Below are 27,010 nucleotides of genomic sequence, written 5' to 3' on the forward strand. Positions count from 1 at the left end.
AAGAGAGTGGGGATATGTCCCTCCCACCTTTCCTTGTGACATACAACCTCTGCAGTTCTGAAAGCGTAGTCAATATTATGATTGCATGATTGCGGCTAACTGTGGTGATACTGCAGGAGCCACCACTTTGGATATACAACTTGTGTGAAGAATCTTGAGTTTTCAATTACTTGAGAGTAATGAATCCTGGATTTTGGACACATTTTTAAGTTAGCCCATTTGAGGTTCTTTGATTCAAAAACTCTTGCCCTATGTTGCACTGTGTTGCCCAATTGAAAGTTACAAATAGTTTAGTAGTACATTGATAACCTGAGCAGAAGAATGTAAATCAGCATCATAAATAGCTACTTTTCTTCCTCAACCCACTGGCTTTTCAGCATTAGAAAGGTTTGTTACTAAACAAAATTGCTTGTGTCTGAGAATACAGCAGGACATACGCAGGTCCATCAGGTCCATCTTCAAAGGTGATGACTAAACATAAATGGATGGTGAGCACCTTCACAAGAGGGTGAAGCAGAGCAATCTCATATCAACCAAGTAACAGAATAACAGAATTGGAAGGGACCTTTGAGGACTTCTCATTCAACCACTGGCCAAGCATTTCAGACAAGTGGCTGTTCAATCTCTTCTTAAAAATCTCAAGTGACAGAGCACCACAACTTCTGGAAGCAAGCTGTCCACTCATTAATTTTTCTCACAGTCAAGAAAGTTCTCCTTAGTTCTAGGTTGGTTCTTTCCTTGATTAGTCTCCATCCATTGCTTCTTCTCCTGCCTTCAGGTGCTTTAGAGAATAGGCTCAAATATTGGAACACTATACACTGTAGGTACAGTGTATATAGTGATATATACATTGCCTTGTTATAAACAAAACATAGCATTCCTGGTCTTCTTCTTGCCTCCCGTGGCAATGGAAGAAGTGGCAGGGAACAAAATAATAGTCCAGAATAATGTCTTAAATACTTGGGGTGGGGGGGGAGAGAAGGGAGGGAGGGGATTCAAAGCACTCCAAAGCACCATCAGAACAGGCTTTTAAATCAACTGTCTCTGCCAGGGGCAAGAGACTGGAATTTAACATAACTTGGAGTCAGCTTGGCTCTTAGGAGCCAAAACAATCTGTTGCTGCCAAAGCAAATGACCCATTTCTGGCAAGGAAAAAGCCAATCCATCTTTGAGAGAGACAAGAGGTCATACAGAACTTGTAAGGAGGCGGCCTTGTCTCAGGTATCTTCTGGTTTTAGAAACTAATTGTATGTGTAGAGAGAAGTGGAGATGGGGAGAGGATTTTCTCAGCAGTGGTGCTGCTGTTTTGGAAAAAAAATCCTCAAGTGGCAATCTCCTCATTATTTAATTTTAGAAGAGCTATATAACCATTTTATTCACCAGGCGTTTGGCAGCAACAGAATGTGATTTTCCCCTCCCATTTCTTATTCTTATGTATTTCCACTTCATCCAGTATTTGTGTTTTGTAAAAAGTTACTGTTTTTTAATTTACATAATTTCTGAGAAGCTTAACACAATATTATGAACTTATCACAAAACCCATTACTAAAAACAAAAATCCTTTAACAAGTTTATGATAATCACAAATGTAGGAATGCCAAACATGAGTGTTGAATGTCTTAAAAATCCAAGCTAGAAGTTACGCAAATAAGGGCAGATGTCAATTACTGATATTTAAGAAAGAACAGAGGAAACAAATTTGGCATAGATCAGTTAGTAGAAGGGAGACTTCATTAATTCTAATAGTCACAGCCTGCCTTCCTATAGTGACATAAAACTGATTAACAAACAAAAGGGGAAAAAACAATCATTACAATCATTTTAAAAGATAGCAACACAAATACCAAAACCAGCAACACCAGGGCTTATTTAAAGTGACAGTAAATCCAAGATACAGATGAGCTTCAGATGTATAATACCAAACTGGATCCTTGGCAGGAAGGAGGGGTGCGTATTGGCTCTAGAAATGGCGGTAAGAAATGATAATTGCTGCAACAGACAACATAATTTTAAAATTCAGAACAAACTTTTCTGAATTTATTGTATGGAATAAAGAATAAAGAATAAAGGAAAATAAAAGAATAAAGGAAAATGAAATAGATGTTCACAATAGTAAAAAAAAATTAAAACCAAAATACCATTGTATTATTCCTAAGACTTCCAGATGTTCACAGCTAAAAAAAGCCAAACAATAGTCTTTATTTTTGCTAGAGGTAATAGACTGAAAGGCTAATAGTGATAAAGGTTGTAATCAATTATCATTAGAACTCAAAGTCCTAAAATAAATTAAATAAAGGTCAAAAAAAACCTTGTGCAATAATCTGGTATAAACAAAAGTTAATGAAAAAGAACTGTCCTTCACTTATGTTGTGGTTTTTGCTTTGAGTTTAAAAAAAAATTAAAAACAGTATTTGTTCTCTGAAGCTTCTACATAATGTAGAGGTCCAGATGTTTTAATAGCCAAATACAAGCCTTGTGCATTCCTTGCTTTCATTTTTTCCTTTCCAAACAGATTACTTTTGGCTGTCTTTTTTTTCCTTGGCAATCCTCTTCGTCACTCCACTGAAATATTTCTCACGAAAGGAATCATGGCATTTGTACTGCAGATACTGGCTATCCAATATGTGAGAATTTGTGTCGTCCTCCTATATGGGATTAAAAGACAATGTGAAGACATGAAGCACGCTTTGCTATGTCTTGAAATCCTAGAAGAGCTCAAACTGCTAAACTAGGGCAGCAATACTAATTCTTACCCTACCCTTCATTTTTCTAAAGACTTGGTTGCTGATTTCTTCAAAGATCAGCTGGTGATGATGATGACAGTATCAACAACAAAATGGATTAGGCATGATCACACCTGCCAATCATTCTAATCATGACAGGACTTGCATGCATGATATTTCAAGATATATGAATTAGATGTAAAACAGTTGTTTTAATTGACACCCCATTCTACCCCGCTCCAGAGATTTAATGAGACCTATGATGCTTCCTGCATTTTACATGCTAGTTCAGTTGTTTTAATGTCCTGCTGATAGAGTTTCCTTACTTTGTGCATTATTTGTTGCTGTGAAGAGTCTTTAATGTGTGTCAAAATGCAAGGCAGAATTAATTCTATTAGTAAATGAGTAATGAAAATGTAAGTGCCTGTTAGTGTGAAGCACTGTCCCAACCAAGCAGATTAGTGCATGCTTATAAAGTTATGCTGGGGACACTGCATATCTGAAGACATTGGCCTCAATTTAATAAATTATGTTTGATAAGAAAGAAAGAAAGAAAGAAAGAAAGAAAGAAAGAAAGAAAGAAAGAAAGAAAGAAAGAAAGAAAGAAAGAAAGAAAGAAAGAAAGAAAGAAAGAAAGAAAGAAAGATTTATATAGGAAGATTGCTTGAGGTAACAGTCCTTAAGCAAATAAAAGTAGTTAACAAATAGGTGCTTTTAGCATGTATTTTACTCTGCAAACACAAAGCTCATAGGAGTAGCCAAAACTACAAATGTACATTTTGGTTTCCAACTGCAGAGGTATTCAATTTCTGAAAGAACTCATATGTTGAGAAATTTAAAGTTAACTGAATAAAGATAATGCGAATAAATCTTTGGGAATACAGGGCATAAAGATTCAACCTATCTAACAAACATTCTTTTAATGCATTTGCTCCCTTAATAATAAGTTCTTGTACATAGTGATCTGAACCGTACTAATATGAATAACATTTTCAACAATTTGCTTAAAATATACATTATCACAAGAATGCACACCCTAATGTTACAGTAAAATGTTACTAATTCTAACAAACATAAATGTTTATCCTATGTAACTAACATAAGGTTACAACTGATATGCTGGTCAAATACAGTTAGAGGATGGATTAGAGGCTGGATGGGGATGCATCAACACACAGAAGATGTTTAGATGACACCATCATCACAGTAAAAATAAAATATTATGATCCTGTTCCTTTGGATTACTGCATTGACACCTGTCAAGTCTAATGCTATTTTTATCCACTGGAGGTCGAAGGATTTCTTCAAATCTCTTAAATCTTTATTTATTTATTTGTCTTAAATTGTAAAATCAAATCTTAATCTCTGAACTGCGACTGGTTAATGGACTTTTAAGATTTTTCATGGGTTTTTTATTAACATGTTAAGCTATGATTTTAAATAAAGCTACCGGAGTGTGACTAATACGGTCCTATTACATTAGCTATATATGCAACAATAATGTTTTCACATACACTGTTAGGACATGAAAATATCTTACAGTTCAAACCAATAATTTAAAGACAATATTGCCTTTAACAACTGCAAAAGTAATACATACATCTTGCTATTTAAAGATCACATATTTGTGAATTTTCACCATAAAGCCCCACTTGAGCGTGGAAACCCATTTATTTCAGACTAAGTGTTTAAAATATTTTTTCCTGTTTTCTTAAGACAGTTATGTATTTTCTTGCCGGCAGTGCAAGCAATTTAAATTCCAAATGACCAAAGCTAATTTATTGGTACGGAGTTACACATTTATTTAAAATTGGGTTCTGAGAGGTAATTTATGCAATAGCACACATTCATCTAATGCATTATTATTCTAGGATACAGAAAAGACTATTTCAAACAAGATACTCAGTCCAGATAATAAAGAATTCTTAAAAATTCTAGTTCTTGTAAGCCTTTTGCTATTTTATGGTTAAAGGTTTTTCAAGTAATTTTCCAACATCATAGTTAGAAAATATTTCTTTGTCAGTATGTATGCTTATTTTTATCAATGTAAAATTATGGTACTCCCATCCCTTTCAAAACTGGAGAAGCTCCTTAAATTTTTGGTATACTAACTAAAAAGGGGAAAAATGCAACAAATGCTATTGTTAATAGAGCACTGTGTAATGCAGTACTTAGAATATGTGCATGAGTGCACATGTATATTTTCAGTGTTGATGTCTTGCTACTGATCACAGCAAGAAAGATGGCATAACTTTACCAAGCTAGGGTAAAGTTTTTAAAGTTCATGTCAGAAATTGCAATTTAAAAAATCTCAACTGCTGCCAAAGAGTTCATCATGAAGTCAGGGAAAATGATTTTTGAGAAGACATCGAGAGGATTGCCCTGTCATAAAATAATAAAATGTTTTACTTTGTCTACTTAAATGAGATTACTCAGTGACGCATAGATCAAAATTTATTAAATGTAAATAATTTTCACTTGTCTTAACTGGATATTTTTATTGTTTCTCGCTCTGATTAATTTTGGGTCTCTTTTAATAATGTTAAATTTGAAAAAGAAATCTGAAAGCTGGTAACAATCAACGTCTAGTAATGACGTCTCCATATGATGTTCTCCACATGAATTGTGCAGACAGAGGACTGTATGAATCTAATACATCCACTAGAAGGATGGTGTCTTCCTTTCCCTTCTATTCTCTTTGAAGTTTCATTGTATGAGCTGAAAGCAGCTCAGATTCACATTAATATAGCAGCCCGGGAACTGTATCTAGAAACTCTATCTAGAGGCTGCTTTCAGATGACTTTCATGCTTTTAAAATAGGTGAAGGAAGACCATAAATTCAGATGAATATCAGAATCAGATCTGGTCTATGTATCCAAACAAAGAGACACCCTGACACATTGCACAAAATATTCCAAAATTGTGATCACTATCCTCCCTTACAGAGAATAGGGGAAACTCATAACCTTTTAAGTTAAGTTAATGTGCCACGCTTAACTAAAGCAAGTAAAATGAAGAAAATTAAATTAAAGTGAAGAAAATAAAACGGGTGGGGGGGGGAGAGACTTAAAAAAAAACATCAGATATTCTTCAGAAAGAATGAAATGAAACTAAACACTTCTTTCCTGGACTGTGTTCAAGTTCATTAAATACTTTGGCTTTCTGTTTTGATATTTATAAGCATTCACAAACTTTCTAAACTTGCTTTAAAATATAGCTTGGCATGGTAAACACCTTACAACAGTGCAGTAGAAAAACCCATGAGAAAGCTGACAGCTCCTTCCTTGCATGAAAGCCCATCCAAACAATTACCTCAAATTCTTTCACCTTTTCCATGGTTATCAGGTATCTTGATGTGTGGTTGGAAAGCGTCTGCTCACAGTTGCTAACGAGTTTCAGGCAAGGGTGCTGAGGTATAATCTCTTCTGTATATCTGGAAGGAATAAACAGTCAAAGAGCTTATGAACTGTAATATATGAATCTGAAACAGAACTGCCAGAGGGGTTGATTCAAACTGAATTAGACTATACACTTCCACATGGTTCATAGCCTTATTAAATTTTCCAGAAACAATGTGTGCTAATTGCTTTCAGAATCCGTAGAAGAAAGAAAGAAAGAAAGAAAGAAAGAAAGAAAGAAAGAAAGAAAGAAAGAAAGAAAGAAAGAAAGAAAGAAAGAAGGAAAGAAAGAAAGAAATAAATTCAAAAGATACATTGCAGATAAAAGTTTGGTTTAAAAAGGATAAATATACCATGTGGAATTTTCTTGCAGCAGTTATTTAAATAAATTATTAAAATCTGCCTAATAGAAGCATTTTTTAAAAAAGCTGTACATACAATGCTAATCTGTTTTTCTAAATCTGAGAAATATGTTTCTACCATCCTGAGCTTATTAGAGTAAGGATCAGTTACATATGTAATTAATACCCATTTTCCAAGCTGCAAATTGTTTACCAATAAATCCAAATGATTTCATTTTCAGTAAAATCTAGCAAATATCCACAGTGTTTAGTACTCACTGATTACCATGTGTTTGTAACAAAATAATATACAAATAGGGAAAATATCCCACCCAACTTCAGAATCTATTCTCTCCTGTTCTATATATTAAAATCTGAGAACTATTGTAATATAAAATAGGGACTTACTCTGGTTTGTATACAGGCAACCAGTAGACCAATCTTCCTCCAAGAACCAAATACTTTGCCGCAAATTTTAACAGGTCAAAGATTATATCACTCAGCTGATAATTTGAAGAAATTAGGTTATGATTTTCAGTGCTAGGAAATAGTTTGAAAAGTAATTAGTAACAGTTATTGATACTTGGATGTTTCACAGTAAGAACAAAAACCAAGTATTTATTATCTATCACATGAAAAGGTTTTTTCCCAACTTTTAAAAATACATTAATCTGCTTGGTCTGTTCACTCTAATTAAGAATAAGCGTAAATAGAATTTCTCATATAAAATTTGAATTTATGAAAGTTTAATGCACTCTTTATAAGAGGATCAAAATTGTAGCAGTAATATAGAAATTAAAACAAAAAGGATCTGGAAAAACACATAGCGATTAAATTTAATAAACTTTGGTGGGAGATGGAGTGGGACTTTGAAAGGTAAATGATGCAAAATTATACTTAGTACAGATTTCAAACTGACGATTTCTGGTCAATACTTTAAAACATAGCATTACTGACACGCATAACACATGTCTAATATGGAATTGGCTTTACAAACTCAATTATTTATAGGAGTTTGGATGAAACAGAAGATAGATTGTGCTTTGAACCCCAAATAATCAATTATATTGCAAAAGTTCAGCCAGACTACTTCAGATCAGCCATGGTTTGGCAAAACAAAACCCATAATGTTTTTGAGTCTTTGCCAAAATAAAACCCACAGAATCCCAGAATGATTTAATAGGCTGAATATGGCAAAAGTGGAGTGCATGGCTTCCCCTCTTCCTCCAAGGGGCTTTAATGCTTGTTTGATCCTCTTCCACAAGCTACTGCTATTACCTCAGTGTGACTTAACCCACTGTCTGCCTTTTCATAGCCTTCCTCTCCTCACATCTCCTTAGCTACCACGGACCATGCGAGGATTTTGTCTGCTCTCACTTCTCAAAACCACTCTTGTCCAGAAATATGTTTCATTCCATATCAAGAACAAAACAGCCCTGTTCAGCATATAAACCAAAACTTCAAAAACATACACGTTTCAAACATGCATGAGAGAAAACCTGCTCTTCCATGTATGCAGCATGTTAGTAACTGTTATTGCCGGTCTTCAAAGTTACAATGACATCTGGTAAGATTTAGATGAAGAACTCTAATTAATATTAGTGAATAATCTTTTCTTTTGCCCATTTTATCTATTTTCCAGAGATTACACCAAAATGCACCACTATTTTCCATATGGGAGCAATAATTTAGATAAATTCCTAATCCCAAAATTTATCCGAGAAGAACAAGAGATACACAAACCAAGCAAATGCTATATAAAAACTCTCTAATTAAAAACAGCATGATTGAATTGGTTACTACTTTGGCAGAAGATTACAGCATTCAGCAAATGTTTTCACAGCCACAGCTAGCTTTCTGTTCAGATTTGTGATTCATAATCCAAGCTCTGCCTACCTTTTTTCAATCATTTTTGGTGTTTCCCGCTGTGAACCAATTTTTCTGGTGGCTTCCCGAATGCCATATGGTGCTACAAAGAAAATAAATACAAGACACATATTGGTTTACACAACTCTGAAATTTTAGCTGCTACTGCTACATTAACAGCAAGTATTCTCTCCATAGTCTTAATATACAAACAGATATACCTACATTCAAAGCCTGTAATCCAATTGTTGAACCAACTACACTGACTTCATTCAAGGACCCAAAGGAGACCTGTTGTATTTAAAATCCTATTGATAGTTAAAATAACCTGGTGTTCCCACACAGATTAGCCCATCCATTCTGATGTTCTACCCTATATCTGGTCACTGATAAAGACTTGACTGACGAACTAACCCACAGAAGGCTATGCTGTAATACATCGGCTAATCTTTTAACACAGCACAGAATTCTTAGCTAGAGAGATGAGACCTCTGTCTTCAAATCAATGTTCAGCTAACTGAATTTGATCCTGCTGGCTTAGCTGGTTTTATCTGAACATAATACAAATCCTTTTTAAAAAAAGGTTATTCAGTGAGCTCTGGCCTGAATGGCTTTTTACTGTCTTTACCACTTACTTTGGGCATCTCAAGGGAATGGGAAACAGAATGCAAGTATTTATAATGATAAAATCATGATATTGGAAAGCAATTCTTCTTTTGTGCAATGGCTTTTCAGAGTCAGAACGTAGAGGAGGCACCCCCATCTGCTGCTATCCAGACCTCTAAGCTCCCTTGGGCTAATTGTTTTAATTAATTAATTCACCATTAAGATCCACCGAGCTTTGGAAATGATGGGTGGTCTGTCACCATGCTCTTCCCCCTCCTTAAAAAGGACTATTCCCTTGCTCATGCATCAGGTTTAAAGTTTTGTTAAACATGCAGCAGAACTTTGATGCAATTCTGGATAATATATGGGAGCGCTTACAAAGGTTCCATTAATCTCAACAAACCCCAAACTGAAACCAGTGAAATGTTATAAAAGGCTCCATTGAATCAAGGACTAGAAGGCACTGTTCATTAACTTAAATCATTTGATTCAGCATTTAAACTGTAATTCTTTATAATTTATGTATTTTTAATAAATCTAGTAAAAACGAATCAAAAGTAAACTAGAAGAGGAAAAAGCCACAATAAAAATTCAGAAAGTGCAGAAAAAAGAAAAAGAAAAGAAAAAGAAAAAAGAAAAAGGCAACAAAGACAATAATAAAATAGCTTCCAACCTTCATCACATCAAGCATAAGCTGCTATAGTAACTTTTCATCCCCTTTTTAAAGTCACAGATAAAAACTCTTCTATCCATACACAATCCAGAAATTGTCATCTTTTCAGTTCTGGTTCAGCAAAGTCCATTACAAGTTACCAGAAATGTCAAACAAATAGTTTATCCCTGAACAAATACTCCCATCTTTATATTTCTCCCTTTTGCTCTTCATAATGTTAACCTTTAAATCATTCCAATGGTATCACAAGATTTGATCTTTCAGCAATCCTTGGCATTCAGGAGGAGCCTTCAAAGCTTTCACCAGCCTACTTTGTAAATCTCATAAAATGGCATCACCCAGTGTTTCTTGTTGCAGCTGTTTTACGTCCAGATCTTTTCCCCAATTTGTGGTTGTTTCCCACAAATATATTATTTAATTGTATACTTGTTTTTCAAATGTTATCACAAAAATAACCAATATTCCAAATCTCTCTGGTCTTCCAATCCACTTAAAACTTTAACTTTTTTTTTTTTTTTTGCCAAATGTATATTTTTAAAAAAATTCCTAAGTTTCTGTTTAAAATTTCCTAAATCCAAAAAAAGTAAAACATACCAGGTGTCAAATTAAGCTTGCCGTCTTGAAGGTCTGTGAAAGCCATAAAGTGGTTAAATTGAACATTTCTGACTTATTAGAAAGTGAATTTAGCTGAATTAAGGTCAAGTTTTAAAAGTTCTAATGCTGGTGAGAGCAAAGATTGTCTCCCTTGGCTCCTGGCACTCAAACCTGTGGGAGGCTGCTGTCTCCTCACAAGGATCTCAGCTGTCATTCCAAGCATCTGTGGGCAACCTCCCCTTTTCTCCTTCTCCAGAGAGCTTTCACAGCAGTTGTGGTCTCCACACTGCTTTTTATTTTACATTTAATTCAGCATTTAAACTGTACATTTTTAATTGTTCACACTTCAACACTGTTGTAAAACTATTCTTACTTTACTTTATAGTAAGTTTAATATTTTAGTCCATTTTCACATTTAAATATTATTTTATTTGTTTATTAGATTTACGTGCCCCTTCTCCTCTAAATGTCGGATGATTATTAATAAATGAAAGATACTTTAGATTTTTCTATACTCTATGGAAAATATTTTTGGAAGTGATTAATGAGAGAATTCATTTTACCATCAGTATTAAACCACTAATTTACACTTTTGCTCTGAGGGAAACAGAGCAAAGATAATGCTATAATTCATACCTTCTAAATATTGATTCATTAAAAAGTATTGATTCAAAGGAAGCATTAAAAATGGGATTTTATTACTTTTATGAAATTCACAATGCTTCAACAACTAATAGAGTTAAATAGGTTCAATTTAAACAAAAAATAATTTTACATTATTTATTCCATGTGAATATTTCGTTGGTATGGTGTTAAATTGCGTATTACTTTTCCAACCAAGTCACATTTCTTAGATTACATAATCATACATAGCAAAGAGGTATTTTAGCTTATTAGCTTATTTTAGCTCATTTAGCTTATTACTAGAATTTTTCTAACCAATCCCAATAAAAAAGTAGCCCAATAAACAAAGGCAGGAAAACTTTGACATATGGTATTACTCTAGAAACAAAGAAAGAAGGAAAGGCAACAAGACATATAACATACGTGCAGCAAACAATGCAGCATTCCATTAATATTATTAAGTCGTTAATAATTTATACTCATTGGAAATGATTGTAACTTGGTTGGAAAACTAAAGGAGAAACCATCATATTTTGCAATGCACACCTAGAATTCCTATCTGTTAGCTTATGGAAATTCCAGATGCAAGCATTACATTTGAAATTAAGATGCTTCACATGTACTAACTTTACTTTTTTTGAAGAGGGGTTATGAGAACAAATGCTTATTTACTCATTCACAGAAATAAGCTTGTATAACCCTATTTCTGGTTTTGCATCTTAACTTACGATCTGTAATGATTGCGTCAAATTGCACTCCCTTCCTCCATATGGGTTTTGATGCATCAGAAACAAATATGTCAAGGTAGTATTTCTCCAAACCGTACTGGCGAAGGTTGGCTCTGATATTTTCATCAGGTCCTCTCCACTTTTGATTCTTTCTACTAGCTTTGCCTGAGAGCGATGAAGAAGGGGAAAAATTCATGATGAGATTAAAATAATCCCCAATGTTTCTTTTGTCGCTGCAATTCATTTATATTCCATTCAACTAAATAACATTTGGTAAGAATATTTCTCTTCACCTTAAATTGATCACATGTGAACATCAATGATGATACCACCTAATTCATAATAAAATAGTCACAACTGTTCAGTAATTTCTAGAAAACAAAAACTTGCATGGTAGCATTTGCAAAAGATAAGGCTCAGGTTACATCTGTTCTTTCAGCGACCATTCAAACTTACAATAGTGCTGAACAAGGGAGACTTATGACTGGTCTTGAGGGTTCCAGTCATCACAAGGAAGAACCCAGTCACATGACTGTGATCTGGACACTCAGAGCCTGGCTTGCAATTACAAACCTTGCAATTACCAGTGTGGTTGCAATTTCCCTTCTGGTTTTACAAATGACGACTACCTAAATCAACACATTATAAGGAAATCAACCCATGACTCTCAACTTTTGGCTGGGATTTTATGCATACACGACTAGTTGATTACATCCCCTAGATTTTTTGGATAATCAACCATCATTCTATTTTGAAAACAGCCACTTAAAGTCCCATGTGACTGAAAATTTAATCTGAAGAAAGGCACTCTCTTCCTTGAACAATCAAGAGTAAAATTCAACTGCATTTTCTTTTGATAGTAAAATTGCTTGCCTATCATAGCTCACTATGAGAAAGGCCATGTGAGGTAGTGAGTAATTGCTACTGTCTGATAAATTTCCTGGGTTCAGGAGCTGTTTTGGGACTTACGTAATGAATTAATTTTTACTAGTAAATAATGAAAAGGACATACCCAACCCATGTACTATATTATAATCTATATCTGTGCCGCAGACATATGCTCCAAAGTGTGCAGAAGCTATAAGAAGTCCACCTGCAAGCCAAAGAAAAGGAATAAAATATGCTTATTATAATTCACCAAATATTCCACAGTAGGGTGGAGCATGACTATTCATAAAAATAGTCATTCCCAACATACTTGGAGTGCCTAAATATTTTGCCTTGTTTGTGTAGCATAGACTAGGCGACTGACATCATCACGCAGAAATAATAATTTTTGACAATTGTTTTAGGCAGCCCTCAGGCCATGAACATTTAATTTTACTGCCAGAAGTCTCACCTTTTCTCACTAGTGCAAATTGTTTTAAATATTAATATTTAAACTGTCTTTGTAGCAAAATTAATCTATTGCTACTTAGCGCATACCTGATTTTGAACCAATTATGTCATACAAAAAGTGCATCTCATACAACGTGTGACACAAGCACCCTCTACTGTTTTGTTCAAGAAAAACAACTAATTGAAGGAATATCTGGAGTCACATAAGAAATAGCATTGTTTAGACAACACAGCAAATTTTTAAAAGATCTATGATTAACTTCAGTATAAAATCTGAAATTTGTTCAGAGCAAAGAGCACACAGATAGCTTCCTTGGTCATACAAATCCTAAGGGGAATTTTTTTCATACACTTTAGTGTAAGAAGGAAGGTATAGTATCAAATAATTATAGACAATAAAGGAATCTAAGCATGACCTTGGGGAAGGTTTGAAATAACCATTAAAGGCAGGAAGGAAGATATGAGCTATTAAGGAGGAACTTGGAGAAGTAATTACAGTCCAGAAATTGAAGCAAGATCAGAAAGAAACTCAAGATGACCCTGTCTTGATTTTCTTCAATACAGGATGAGTAGAAGGAAATTTGGAAGAAGCTTTCAAGAATCAACACTTGTGCCCTATAACAGTGTAATTCTTCTAGAATTCCAGCAATGTCTTCTGTTTCTTGAATCTGAAGGGCTGACATCAATTTTCAAAGCCTCTCCAAGTTTTTTTTTTTGTCCTGTCTTATACGAAATATATGAAATCAAGACAGGATTACCTTGAGTTTGTCATATTTGCTTCAATTTCAGGAGTGTGCAATCCCTTTTCCAAGTCCCTCATTAATGGCCCATTCTTTGATTCACCTATTAGCATCTTGTTCCTATCTTCCCCATCTCCAAATTCCTTTGCATAAAGCCACCAGCTCCTCAGTCCTAAACATCTGTATTCCTTTCCAAAATATTCTATAAACCAGTTTTTGTCAGTCCAAATGTATGGGATTTCTGAGAGGTTATACTGGAATGAACCATAGTGGGGCAATGTCATAGATATAAACTATCCTTGTTTCTTTTTTCCTTCTGGATGAATCACTGCTGAGATTTTAGTCATCAAACAGGTATTCTTGAACTGCTTCCAGGGTATATGACTGATGCTGCAGTTTCTTTGAAGCCAATGACTTCTGATATCAATTGCAACAGGAACTGCATGAATAAAACAATTAAGCTGAATATTTTTTGGTAGTTGTAAATTCTAAGCAGTGATCTGGTATGGTTATAATGAAGCTCCAAAGCTAAAGATTAACATTAGAGTTTTTATAAAGAAGGCATGAGCCTAGGGAGTAAATCACATTTAGATTACTGAGGAAGTTGCATAATTATATGTGGACGATATATACTGCATCTGTATAACTTTGTTTACCAGCAGGAAGGAAAACCTGTGCCCAAGTACCCATTCTCAGTGTTGCTTAACTCCCATTCACAATATGCTTCAGCATTTCCATACTGGCTGAGGCTGCTGGGGAATTGTTGTTTAGCAACATCTAGATTGCCAAAGGTCTGTAGAAACTGCATATTCCCAAAATCTAAAAACTTGGGAGATGACGAGATAAATTTAGTGAAATAAAAATAAAATATGAGCAGATTATAAATGTAAAACATTTCATGTCTTTTTTCCTTAATAATGTTTGGAGGAGAGGAAAGAGAGGAGGGATACCTGTTCCCACAAAAGGATCAAACACAATATTGTTTGGTTTTACTTTTCCGTGGTTTGCCATGATAAAAGCCAAGCCGGAATGCATGCTCGTGTTCCCAATAAAATGTCTTTTTTTAACACTGTAAGATTCAATAAGTTCTCTTTGTCCATTGGCAATCTGTGGAATACATGGTTGGGAAGGCAGTGAGAAAAAAAGAACAAGAAAGATTTATTTTGGTTACCAAGCACTTCTAAAACATACAAAAACAAATAAAAAATTATTTTTAACAAACACACAGAGGCGTAGATTTTATCAAGTTACCATGTTGAACACATTAAGAACAGCACTCTTAATATGCTTTCCAGTCCAGAATATTATTTTACTTTTCAAAATAATAGAGTTCAACTACTAACTTGAAAATTATAAAGAGAACATATACAGTATCTAAGCTTTAACAATTCTGAGACACATAGTACATCTATTTCCTTTTATTTCATCCATAAAGTCGTACTCTTCAACATTTACTTCTTTCATATTCCACTCTGCCAATCTGCCATGGTTGTATTGTTATTGTTTTAAAAACCGATGATTTCGTTATTAATGTAGTACATTACTCACCCATCTTCCAAAGTACAAGCTAATAGGCTGTTCTGTACTGTTGCCTAGATAAATTCCATGATCTTCTAGAAACCAAAATGTGTGATCTGGATTATTTAAATCTACACGTCCTTTAAATGGTAAAAACTGCAAAGACTACATGGTGTGAGGAGAAGGTTGGGGAGAAGAAGAGAGGAATTGGAAACAATGCATTAATCAACAGTATTATATACGTGATATTTTTTTATCCCTATCTACAGTATCCTCCTTACTTTTATGATAATAGGTGTGCTACAAATAATAGAAGGCATCTACTGCCAAAACATAAAATGTGTACTATTCTTAAGCTAAAAGATTATTTTTTACAAGTTAATAAAGCAGCATAGAATAAAAAATATAGCACTGGTCATCTATTAAAACCAAAATGCATCAATTGTGTTATGCATTCCTGATGGAATATACACTTTTTAAACATTGGGGTTTTTTGTCATGCCTGTCAGTCTGAATCCGAGGAGAATGACAGGGAGTGGGAGTGTGGCTCCATTGGCTTTGGAGGAGGCTGAGGAAGGGCAAAGTCCAGCTGGGCAGAGCAGGGGGAAGAGAGAACAAGGGAGAGGGAGTTCAGAGGAAGACCCAGGCCCACCCCCTCTTCATCCTAGGGCATGCAGGGAGGAACAGAGAAGAGAGTAATTTGGGTTGTGTGGCTTACAAGGGAGGAAATGGCTCTGATTCCCTTCATTAGCCACACCTGGGATGAAAGTTTAAAAGAACTGAATGCTGACTGTGGCAGCTGCTAGGAGCAACCGTGACTTTATCCTGTGTTGTCTTTGCTTATCTGTGTTCCTGGCGTCTTTCCAACCGTGTGAGTTTTGCCTTGCCTTCACATCTGGAATCCTTGTTCCTGCCCTGCTAAACTAATCACCTCAGTTTGGCTTGATTGACTTAAAGTTACAGTTTTTGTTGACCATGTTTTGGACTTGATTCCCTACAGTTAAAGGCTGTTCCTGGGAGAGTTCTTCTCCAGCCAGAAGGCAACCTGGAGATTGGGGGCAAAGTTAGAGCTATTAAAGGGACTCTTACTGATTATCTGACTGTGGTGCCTTTGTGCCATGCCCCGGGTCATCACAGGTTTTTTTTCATCCTTTGAGGGTCATCGAGCATATATAATTGCTTTAGTCTTGAGCTGCATGTGTTTTTTAAAATCAAAACTGTAGAGGGTTTTAATTCACCTAATCACTTTTTACTGCCAGGATCTTTGGGGAGGGTAAATATCAATGCAGGCAATCCTGCCAGGCTATCCCAGGGGTAATTTGACTTTTTTTTCCCCATTCTCTTACTAACAGATTTTTGGCTTTGTAGCCTGGCCCTCCCAAGTTGCTGTTCAGATGGGACAGACTCCTCTTGCCTCCCAGGACCCTTTAGGGTCTCTGCCTGCCTCCACTCTGCCTGCCTCCACTCTGCTCAGGGTCTTTAGGGTCTCTGCCTGCCTCCACTCTGCTCAGCCAAAGTATTCACCCTCAGACATGGAACACCAGCCATTGTTCTTGATAGGAGGCTCGTGCAATGGTTTTCTGAGCAAATGTATGCAGCATGCCCAAAACTAATCCTTTCTTCTTTTTTCCCAACATCTAGGATCTTCGTGGTTGGAATTGCAAAACAGGTTTGTTCATACACAATTCAAAAGTATGTAAGCAGAGTCACATCTGCTGGTTTCTAACTTTTGGCTAGCTACTTGGACATTTCTTTTTTACATTTTGAACCACAATACGCTACTACTCCTATATATTTTACTATTTCTATACAATCACTTCCTTAAACAAAACTGAAAAATTGTCCAGCTGAATCTCGAAGTGTGCTGGAGGGATGGGAGTTGCAAAATTTCAAGATGGTGGATGACTGTAGTTGCCCCACCTTGAATATATCATATTTAAGACAATTGAGCAACCAAATATGAAGGCTATTTTTATACTATCTGAAGTGAGAAGAAATCAAGAAAGTTGACAGGCTTTATAAAGAGATTGTTTCATAGATCTACAAGGTGGGAGGCTAAAGCAGAGCATTGTAAGTTTCCTAAAAGTTGTAAGGGGACATCCAGTGATCTCCCCGGAATGCAGAGAATTAAATTATTTAGCCCTTTTTTGTTTTATGTTATGTTTTAGAGTGTTAATGGACACAGGAAACTTCTAAGAAGTAAATCCTCCAAATCTCTCCTCCCCACAAATAGTGATTTTGGATCATCAAAAGCGTCATGCCCATCCTTAAGGAAAAACATGTAAAATCTTGCCACAGAAATTTGGTCATATTATCACCAATTTTTAGCAAAACAATGACGGAGTGCTGAATAGCACAAATGGAGAACTGGGCAATTGCCTGAGACCCATGGATCATTCATTGATGGTGTGCCTTATGATATAACATAGTCTGAAAAAAGGCACAGAGCAAACAATGCTCTCTTCATTGACTTGAAAAACAATGAGTGGAAGACTGACTCGACTTGAAGAATTCTGAGCCCCGGGCTAGGAAGACTTTAAAGCTAATTAAATTTTAATAGGAAACCAACAGATCAACAGTGATGTAGAGGAGTCTAGGTTACAGCTTATGTAGGTATTTATTTAGCATATTTGTACTGTATAAGCACCTGTCTCCCAAATGCTCATGATCATATAACACAACAGCAAAACAAATTTAAACACATTTTATTTAAAAATAAAATAAGCATATAAAATTAAGAAACAAAACCCAATAAAGCTAAATAAATATTAGACAGAAGTCCATAATTCTTCTATTATTAATTTCTTAAATTCTAGGTACAGGTACATATGCCTTTCATAGTTAATTCATGAGAGAGAAATGTGAACATATCATGAGGGCTTCGTGAAGCTTAGTCTGAGACTTGGTTGCAGCCCTGGGAATACACATGGAGGCATGAAATGAATTCTTGAGCACATGAAGGCTTTGCAATGTTACACTATTGAATGAATGAACAAGGACAACTTGGATGCGCCTCAGGCAAGAAGACAGGACAGAGGCAATTGTGGTTTATGTCTACAACAACAAAAGAATGTTAGCTCTCCAAAGTTATGTTATCTAGGCTGCAATGTATGTACTTCTGTTATGTTTTCCCTCTGCAATATTATAAAATAATAGATATTTAAGCAATCGAAGAACTGAACTATTACTTACATCTATTCTTTGAATCTTCTCTGGTTGTGTTAGCGTTTTGTTGAATGCATGGACTATTATTTTATAGGTGAAGTTGGACTGTAAATATGGGGCCTAAAACAAAGCAAGACAGTTTTTTGATTATGGTATAGGGTATATGGTGCACAAAAGAAAATGCTAAATGAAAAAGTTTACATTTTTTTCTCATACCAACCATTTTCTCTAGTGGATAATTCTTCAATGAAGAATGCAATTCTTCTACAGATTTCCCATGACCCCACAGCTCAAATATTGATCTGAAAGCAAATAAATACAGGCTTTCAAGAACATTTTTATCCTACTTTGATTAAAAACTTCCACTCTCTCTACAAATGTGGTTATTTCAAACAGAATTTATAAATTTACTTTAAAAGATATATAGATAATATTTTTTCAGAGCCAAAGGCCTGTAGCATGTTTATAAAACTGTGCATCAGGCACAAAAGACCAAGACCATACGTGATGTTCCAATTACACTTATTTATTACTAGTCATGCCTATGCACAAGAATCTACTCAACTAACAGCACTATTTTGGTGCTGGTTAAGGATTAACTTAATTCAGGAGAGGCTGGACTTCATCCATTTGTGACTATTTAGATACTCTAGGCTGATTCCTCTTTTGACTCTGCTCTCAAGGTTCCGTGACTACTCCTACACTATGTAATAATATAAGAGCAGTGAATTATTATTACAAGAAAAAATATATACAGACCCATACACAAATATACATTACATTCACATATAGACATTCACTGCTTAAAACTGTGGTAAAATGTGCAAAATAAAATTGAAGTTGAAATCAACTGACAATCTAAAAGATGACCAAAATGATGGGCTAAGTGTTACCTCAAGCTAGACGCTAAATGTTATTGTGTTATATACATCAGAATTGTATTTCTTGAACAGCAGTCATAAAATTGCTCTGACGTGTTAGAAAAATGCAAGAAAAAAGATATAATGCACTTGATGTGTCAAAAATCTATAGTGCAAAAAAACCATAACAAATGGACATTATTTTTTTATCATTCTCGATTCACAAGGGCGAAGACATATTTTCAGGACATATTTAAAAATCAATCTGACTATATTGCCAATATGACCACAATCAATCTTATTTTTAAAATGCCATCCTGTATTAGGGAAGTCAGGAAGAGAAAGGAGGTAGAAGGTCCTCTTTAGAATAATTTTCTTGGTTTGTAAGCCTACTAATTCTTGTTGATAAGAATTTGCTACCTTGATGTGGCACCAATATGATTTGCTCGTAACCAAGAGACAGTAGAATATAATAGAATATAATCTTAATTATATTAAGGGGTTAATAGAGATGTTGAAAAGTAAGTCTGCCAAGATGCAATCTCTTTTGACAGCTCTCTGTAAAGAGTATCTCAAGCAGAGAACATCTGATTCTCAATCTTGTATTAATAAATAACGTCCTAATGAGCAGCAGCAAATTTCTGTCAAAGTTTAGCATATGTCCAGAGACTAAACCTCTCTAAAGTCTACAAAATAAGGATTACATATTTACTTCCAGTGGCTTTGCAGCAGAGATGAATAAAATTTTCAATACTGATTCTGTACAACTTCAAGTCATTTAATGGTATTTGTACAAAAGGACCAAATAAAACATACAAAAGAAAAATTCCTTGCATCACACCATCAGAAACCAAACCTGAAATCACTTCGTCTCATGCATAGAAACAGTAAACATATAGTGTCTCTTTTTTGATAAGATGTTAACACAGATGTAAATCAACAGCTTGCCTTCGCAAGTTGTGGGAGCTTCATCACTTGAGACTTTCAAGAAGAGACTGGACTGCCATTTGTCAGAAATGGTGTAGGGTCTCCTGCTTGGGAGGGAGGTCGGACTAGATGATCTACAAGGTTCCTTTCAAGTGTTAATCTGTTAAACACCCTAGAGAGGACAACTAAAGCAGGACACTCCAACACTGCAATTCATTAAGCTAGTCAAAGTTCTACTGGCATTGGCAGCGAGAGAGGGAGGGAGATTTCCACCTGTGCTGGAGAAAAAGGATGAGAGAGCTTAAAGGGAACCTTAATGCAGAAGGGAAGCAGAGATATTCTCCCTCTTTTATTGTTATTTTTTAACAACATCAATCTTACTTTGCACATACTGTTCGTTTCATTAGTCTTCTAGCTATCTCTTCCGAAGGCAAGTCAAGAATCCAAAATGGGCTCTGAAGTCAGGAAAAAAAACAGCAGTTATTACAAGGAACAGCACTGCAATCGATAACATCGTTATTTAGGCAGCTACAACTTTTCTTTTCTTTCCGTTCTTTCTTTGTTTCTTTTTTCATATGTATTTATGGAGCATTTATAAAATGTTTCCATCAAAACTACAATACGTGGTATTGCAAAGGAGCAGCCACAGCCAGTGCAATCATAATGGAAATACAACATATAATTATAGTAGGCAAGCGTTATAATTAGTATAGTAACCCTGACAGCAGGCACTCTAGAGCATTCAGTTCCCAAAGGCTTTCTGAAACAACCAAGTTTTAATGAGCTTCTAGAGGGGTGGAAGAGTGGAAGCTACCTATGGCGGAGTGGGGTAGATGGGGATAAATTACATGGGATTTTCAGCAGGATTTTTTTTGTGTCCTTGGATGAGCAGGCAGAGTTTATGAGACAGGTAATTTAAAGATTTTATTAAAGCTAGATAATCCATTCTGCAATATTTTCACATTTAAAGCATGAAAATCTGTGGTTATCCTCTATCTCAGTGGTTGCCAATCAGTGGGCCAGGGATTTTCTCTGTGAGAAAATTTTGGTGGTCCGCAGAGAAATGTCATCCCCAAAGCACCCCCCCCAACAATTAATCCAGGCTGTGCAGGAACACAAGACTGCGCTGCCCATATGGCCCGCAGGAACACAAGGTTTGCATCGCTTGCATTGCGAACAACATAAGGGAAAGGGTGGAGGGGGGAACTTGCCCCACTCACCCCACATTCGCCTGGCCACTGGGCTGCTTCTTTCCACTTCTTTCTTCTTCTGCTTTTGGCTGCACGCAAGGAAAGCAGCAGAAGTCTTTCTTTCTCTCCCCCAAACTCTGCCAGAAATGAGTCTTTGGGACCCTGCAAGGCATCCTGCTTCAAGAGGCTGCGCCGGAGCAACAAGTCTCACAAAGACTCATTTCTGGTAGAATTTGGGGGAGAGAAAGAAAGACTTCTGCTGCTTCTGCTGCTTTCTTTGCATGAAGCCAAAAGTCTCTCTCTGCCCCTCCCCCCTGAAAACAGAGCTGGAGACGGTATCCTGTGATCCCAAATAAAGAATTATCGATCAGTAGGAAAACAAGGTGGGGAATTTTCCTGCAGACTTTTTTGGGAATTTTCCCAGGGTCTCTTGTCCGCGGGATTTAAAATTATGAGTTTGGTGGTCCCTGAGGTCCAAAAGGTTGGCAACCCCTGCTCTATCTTTCTTCTTTCAAATACAGGAACCATTAATGAGATTTTTAATGTTAATTTCCAGTATGCACCAACAAAGCTATTCAGCTGCAAATAACATCATCTTTATTTTTAAAGTCTGTATTCCCGTTCAGTTAAACCAGTGGTCAGCAAACATCAACAAAAAAATAATTCCTATAGTTCCTGAGATTGAAGAATTAAACTTCTTTCTGCTTCCATTATGAATGCATGATAATAAACCCCATGGGGCACTTCGAATTTTACACCCTTACATTATGTTTGCTATGTGGAATCAAAAAAGTATATTGAACTTCATGAATGTATAACCAACATTTGCAACTTTTATATGGTAAGCCTAAGTATCTGATCCCTCTCTCCTCCTAATGATTACACTTAGGACAGCTATCTAATTAATCCTCCCATGTTTTTATTCATGTTTTCCACGTTGTCTCCCACTGATCCGGAAGGGACAGAAGCAATTGAACGTGAGAAGAGAAAAATATAAAACAGATGATGCTACCCATTCAACTGTACCTTCCATTTGTGAAGAAGGGGGTGGATTGCACTGTTTATGACCTCTGCCACTGGAGAGTTGCAATCTTGCTGTTCACAATACCTATTTGGTGCTCTTCCTTTAATTAGTAACTATCACATCAGGCCTGAACTGATGCTACTAAGGACAGCAAAGCTCTAGAGTAGAACTTTAGCTTTCCTTAGGGAGAAACCAATTAATTACAAAGAAGAACAGATGATGTACAGTGCTTTGTTGGAAAATACTATTTAAATGTCCAGCAAGATACATTGGTGGCAGTTGCCAAGATACAAATTAGAGAAAAGGGGAGGGGGAGACATGTTGAAAAATATGAAATGAAGATAAAATATAGCAAAATATATTCCCAGTGCGTATTGGAAACAATTTTTTTTTCTTGCTTGCTTTGTTTGCTTGTTTTAGCCAACAAGGGTCTGGAAACTGATTCATGAAATATTTTAGTGACCCCAAATTTGGACCAGATTTGAAACTGTTGGTCCCTGAAATTCCACCAAAAAACTGGGAAGAAAAAAAGGCCCACATTTTTTTTAAATCTCTCATCAGTCCAATAAAAGAGGCACAGAGAGATACAAGATATTTTGCAGGAGTTTAAATACAGGTAGTTAATAACTTACAAACATTTGTTTAGTGATAGTTTGTAGCTACAACAGCACTGAAAAAAATGATTTATGACCATTTTTCACACATACAACCATTGCAGCAGACTTGACAGGCTTGCCGCATTGTGCAACAAGGTCACATGGTGTAATAAGATTGGGACTGGGTTAGGGAATTCTATCCTCACTGTGAGTTGTGTTGGGGGCGGGATGCACGAAGGGAGGCTCAGCCAATCTCATTTTACACATGTTGTACTCTGACACTAATGGTAATAATAAAGCATTTCCATGATCACGTGATCAAAATCCAGGCACTTGGCAATTGGCATGTATTTATGACAGTTGCACTGTTCTGGGGTCCTGTGATAACCATTTGTAATCTCCCAGCCGACTTCCAACAAGCAAAGTCAATGGGGAAAGCCAGATTCACTTAATGACCAGATGATTTACTTAACAGCTGCAGTAATTCGTTGAACAACTGTGGCAAAAAGGTTGTAAAATGAAACAGAACTTACTTAACTATCTCACTCAGCAATGGAAATTTTGGGGTCAACTGTGGTTGTAAATCAAGGACTACCTGTATGGTCACATAAATGCCAAGATAAGGAAGCAAATGGCTCATTTTCATTCCAGGGATGAACCTATCCATATATTCTGCTCAGCAATCATAGAATTCTGGAATTCAGGGCTCCCAGATTGTTCTATTCTGTTTCAAAGCAGGGTTCACTGGCAAGACAATGCTCCTTTTCTTGGCCTATCTGCTCCTCAAAGGAAGTCTCAAGAAAAGGTGATGTCCTTCAGACTTCCATGATTATCCAGAGATTGCAAGGACAGGGCCAGCTGCCAAGGATAATAGGTATTCTGTCACCCAACTTAAAGATATGGTATCAATTCTCAAAGTTTAGACATGTGGCCAGAAAAATCTCAGATCCAAAAAAGGGCTCAATATATATGCATACCGTTTCTGGGAACATAGTCTGCATTTTCATGGCACTGAACAATGGTCAACATTTTTCACAGGAAATATTTTTGTTTCCCACATTATACTTTTCAAATTATTTCATGCAAATGAAACATTGTATCAATGTAATTAGAATAACATTCCTTATTATCCTAGGTATAATATACCATAAGATTTTTATCATGATTAAGATTAAAGCTTGGCTGCAAAAATATTCATTTCCCCAAACAATCTCATGAAAAACACATTTCATCTTCTATCTAATACTTACCTTTAATCTCAGTTCTTGTGAACTGCTGAACCTTCCGTCACAGAGAGAAAGTAAAGACTGTATTTCCTAGAAGAAAGTAAGATATGATAAATCATTTGTGAAACAGAAGTTTAATAAACATCCTAAAATCATCTAACACTGTTATTGCATTATTACAGTATTCTTTATCCTTTAAAAAATACAACATATGGCTGACTTCTTTAAGTATGACTTCAGGACAGCCAGTTTGGTGTATCAATGAAAGCACCACACTAGAAATCAGGAGATCGTGAGTTCTAGTCCCACCTTAGGCACAAAACCAACTGAGTGCCTTTGGGCTAGTCACTTTCCCACTAGCCTAGGAAGGTGGAAATGGGAGGCCACTTCTGAAATCTTGCCAAGAAAATTGAAGGAACCTATCCAGGCCTGTCACCACAAATCAAAAACCGATTCAAAGGCACAAAATAATATTAGTGGTGAATAATCCAAAAGCTGAGTAAGTTTTCACTCTATAAGTCATATTGGAAAACCCAGAATGCTAGTTGCCGCAGTTGCTTTCTCCTCCCACTCTTTCCATAGTAGGTACAGCCAAATATTACTTCGCTATATTGAAAAGATGGGAAGAAGGCCCATTAAAATATTTACAACTTATTCCGCAGAAATATATAAACACAAATAAAATAGCCAACTGCTTCCTTTCTATGAGTATGACTTTTGAAAACTGAAAACAACAAACCCAGGTACCACTTACAAACCTGGGTTTGTAAGTGGTACCTTGGCAGGAAAAAGAAGAGAAGGCAAAGCTGTATTTCAGGTTACTGAACCTGACACTAAGTCAAATGGGGACAGGGCTATCCAATTGGAAAAGCAGCATTTGAGTGAATGAGGATGAAGTGCAGCAAATGGAGCAGAATGTTCTCCATGCAGTGCGGAGTGGAAAGATGCAGTTGATGCAGTGTGAGAAAATTTGGGCAAGTTGCTTTCTCAGCAGGTAGCATTTACACTTCCTCATCCATTCTCACCTCCCAATGTGGTAGTTGGCCCAACCTCGCGGAGGCAAGCAGGAAGTGTCCAATCGTAATCTAGGCAGAGATTGCCTAGACAAGTACCAGCAATTTTCTTGGCAAGGTTTTTCATGGCTGGTTTACCATTGCTCCTTTCTTAGAGCTGGGAAAGTGACTGGCCCAAGGTTACTCCATGGATTCTGTGCCTAAGGCAGGAATAGAACTCATGGTCTTTTATCTCTTTTTAACACCTACACCAAGTTGCCTCTCCAGTAGCCTTTACATTAACTAGAGAAGTGTTTCAGGATGGCTGTCAAGGGAGGTTCTGGTACTCATGTTGATGTTCAGATTGAATCTTCAATACAAATCTGCATAAAGAAGCTGTAAAGAGTCTGCCCAAGATTTGAGCTTCCTGAAATTCTATCCAACCTTTTCTTTCTCTCCCTTTACAAAGTGTATTGCAATCAACTTCCATATTGATATGTTACACTCAGTTACAGCAACAGGCATCCCGCCTAGTAAAATGTGAAAGACCAAGGTAGGAGCAGATCATCATGATCGCTAATTGTTAGAACAGAATAGAATACCTTTGTTGTCATTGCATTCCACGAATACAATGAAATTTGAAAGCTACACCAGCACAGTGCCCCAACCACCACATCACAATCCTACTAGAGTATTGAAGGAGAAGGAGAAGGAGGAGGAGGAGGAGGAGGAGGAGGAGAAGGAGGAGGAGAAGGAGGAGGAGAAGGAGAAGGAGAAGGAGAAGGAGAAGAAGAAGAAGAAGAAGAAGAAGAAGAAGAAGAAGAAGAAGAAGAAGAAGAAGAAGAAGAAGAAGAAGAAGAAGAAGAAGAAGAAGAAGACTAAATCACAAATGCACTCTTTGATTCAAGACAATTACTGCCTTGGGAAAAAAATAACTGTTTCTCAATCTATTAGTCTTCATTTTAAGACACCTATAACACCTCCCTGATGGTAACAGTTCGAAATATGAATATCAAGGATGAGAACAGTCTGTGGAGATTTGTAGTGCTCTAGAGAAGAATCTGGTCTTCTGTGCTGTGTTTATAACTCTCTGGAGCATCTTCTTATCCACTGCAGAGCATCCAGCATACCACACCATTACACAGTATGCCAAAATGCTCTCGGTGGTCAAACAGTAAAAAGCGACCAGTAACTTCTCACCCAGATCTTCTCACTTCTCAACTGACAACTTGAGAGCACACAATCATAATAACTTTAATAAAAATCCTACTTAATACTCTGAAGCTATGCTCAAAATGCCATGGGCTACACGACTATAACTTGAACTAATAGAAATTCTCATAACGATCTCTCTTCCACCCCACTCCTTCCTTACGAGTCGTTCACCTTTGTTTTATTTTATTTTTTTGCAGCTTGGGGAAATAAATGCTCCAAGGGTCCTAGTAGGAAACCCGCCACCTGGCGCGTCACCATGCCAACGCAGGGACCACCAAAGGCCTACCCGACCCCGTTATATTCGTCTGCAAAAACAAAAACAAAAAAAACCCCAAGGTTGCGAGACTTCCGATTTCCTTTTGCAGCGCGGGGATAAGGGAAAAAGACTTAATTAAAGCGCCCGAACTAAGGCGCGGCTGCGACAGATCCGCAGGCGCGCGAGCGTGGCGCGCGCTCAAAGCCCCCCCGGGAAAGTCCAAATGGCAGAAAGGCCGCGCGCCCACGGGCGCGCGCTCCACACCTCGGACTCACCGGCAACCGGAATTCTACGTTCTGCTGCGCTAGGAGCAGCAAGTACTGCCCGTAGCCCGTTTTCCCCAACGCCATAGTCCCGGCTCGCGCTCTTAAGTAAGAGGCGGCCGTACGCGCGCGCGTGGAGCAGGAGGG

General features: G+C 36.6%; 1 protein-coding gene across 2 annotated transcripts; it reads right to left on the bottom strand.

Moving 5' to 3' along the window:
* Window positions 1–2,005: 2,005 nt before the first annotated feature.
* TRMT11 (tRNA methyltransferase 11) lies at window positions 2,006–26,997 on the bottom strand. 2 transcript variants are annotated; one of them, XM_087972375.1, is made up of 13 exons: window positions 26,876–26,997; window positions 24,162–24,227; window positions 20,483–20,556; window positions 18,535–18,616; window positions 18,342–18,434; window positions 15,180–15,314; window positions 14,582–14,738; window positions 12,566–12,646; window positions 11,554–11,718; window positions 8,359–8,431; window positions 6,871–7,002; window positions 6,036–6,156; window positions 2,006–2,645 (listed from the first exon to the last, which is right to left on the bottom strand). In XM_087972375.1, exons 1-13 carry the CDS (start codon window positions 26,948–26,950, stop codon window positions 2,514–2,516), a joined length of 1,386 nt encoding a protein of 461 aa, XP_087828501.1. In that variant the 5' UTR covers window positions 26,951–26,997; the 3' UTR covers window positions 2,006–2,513. The 2 variants fall into 2 exon arrangements, with proteins under 2 accessions (XP_087828501.1, XP_087828508.1); XM_087972382.1 differs by having other exon boundaries at window positions 26,865–26,977.
* Window positions 26,998–27,010: the final 13 nt, after the last annotated feature.

This window comes from Notechis scutatus, chromosome 1 (genome assembly GCF_049901735.1).
Source record: "Notechis scutatus isolate UNSWTSFEM ecotype Mainland chromosome 1, rNotScu1.2, whole genome shotgun sequence".
In the NCBI taxonomy this organism is placed as follows: Eukaryota; Metazoa; Chordata; class Lepidosauria; order Squamata; family Elapidae; genus Notechis; species Notechis scutatus.

Excerpts from the sequence above, each read along its gene's own strand:
- TRMT11 (XM_087972375.1), bottom strand. The coding sequence starts at position 26,950 with ATGGCGTTGGGGAAAACGGGCTACGGGCAGTACTTGCTGCTCCTAGCG. Across the intron at positions 24,228-26,875 it reads ACGTAGAATTCCGGTTGCCG|GAAATACAGTCTTTACTTTC; the intron begins GTGAGTCCGAGG and ends ACTTTCTTCTAG. Across the intron at positions 14,739-15,179 it reads GCTTGTACTTTGGAAGATGG|ATTGCCAATGGACAAAGAGA; the intron begins GTGAGTAATGTA and ends TGTATTCCACAG.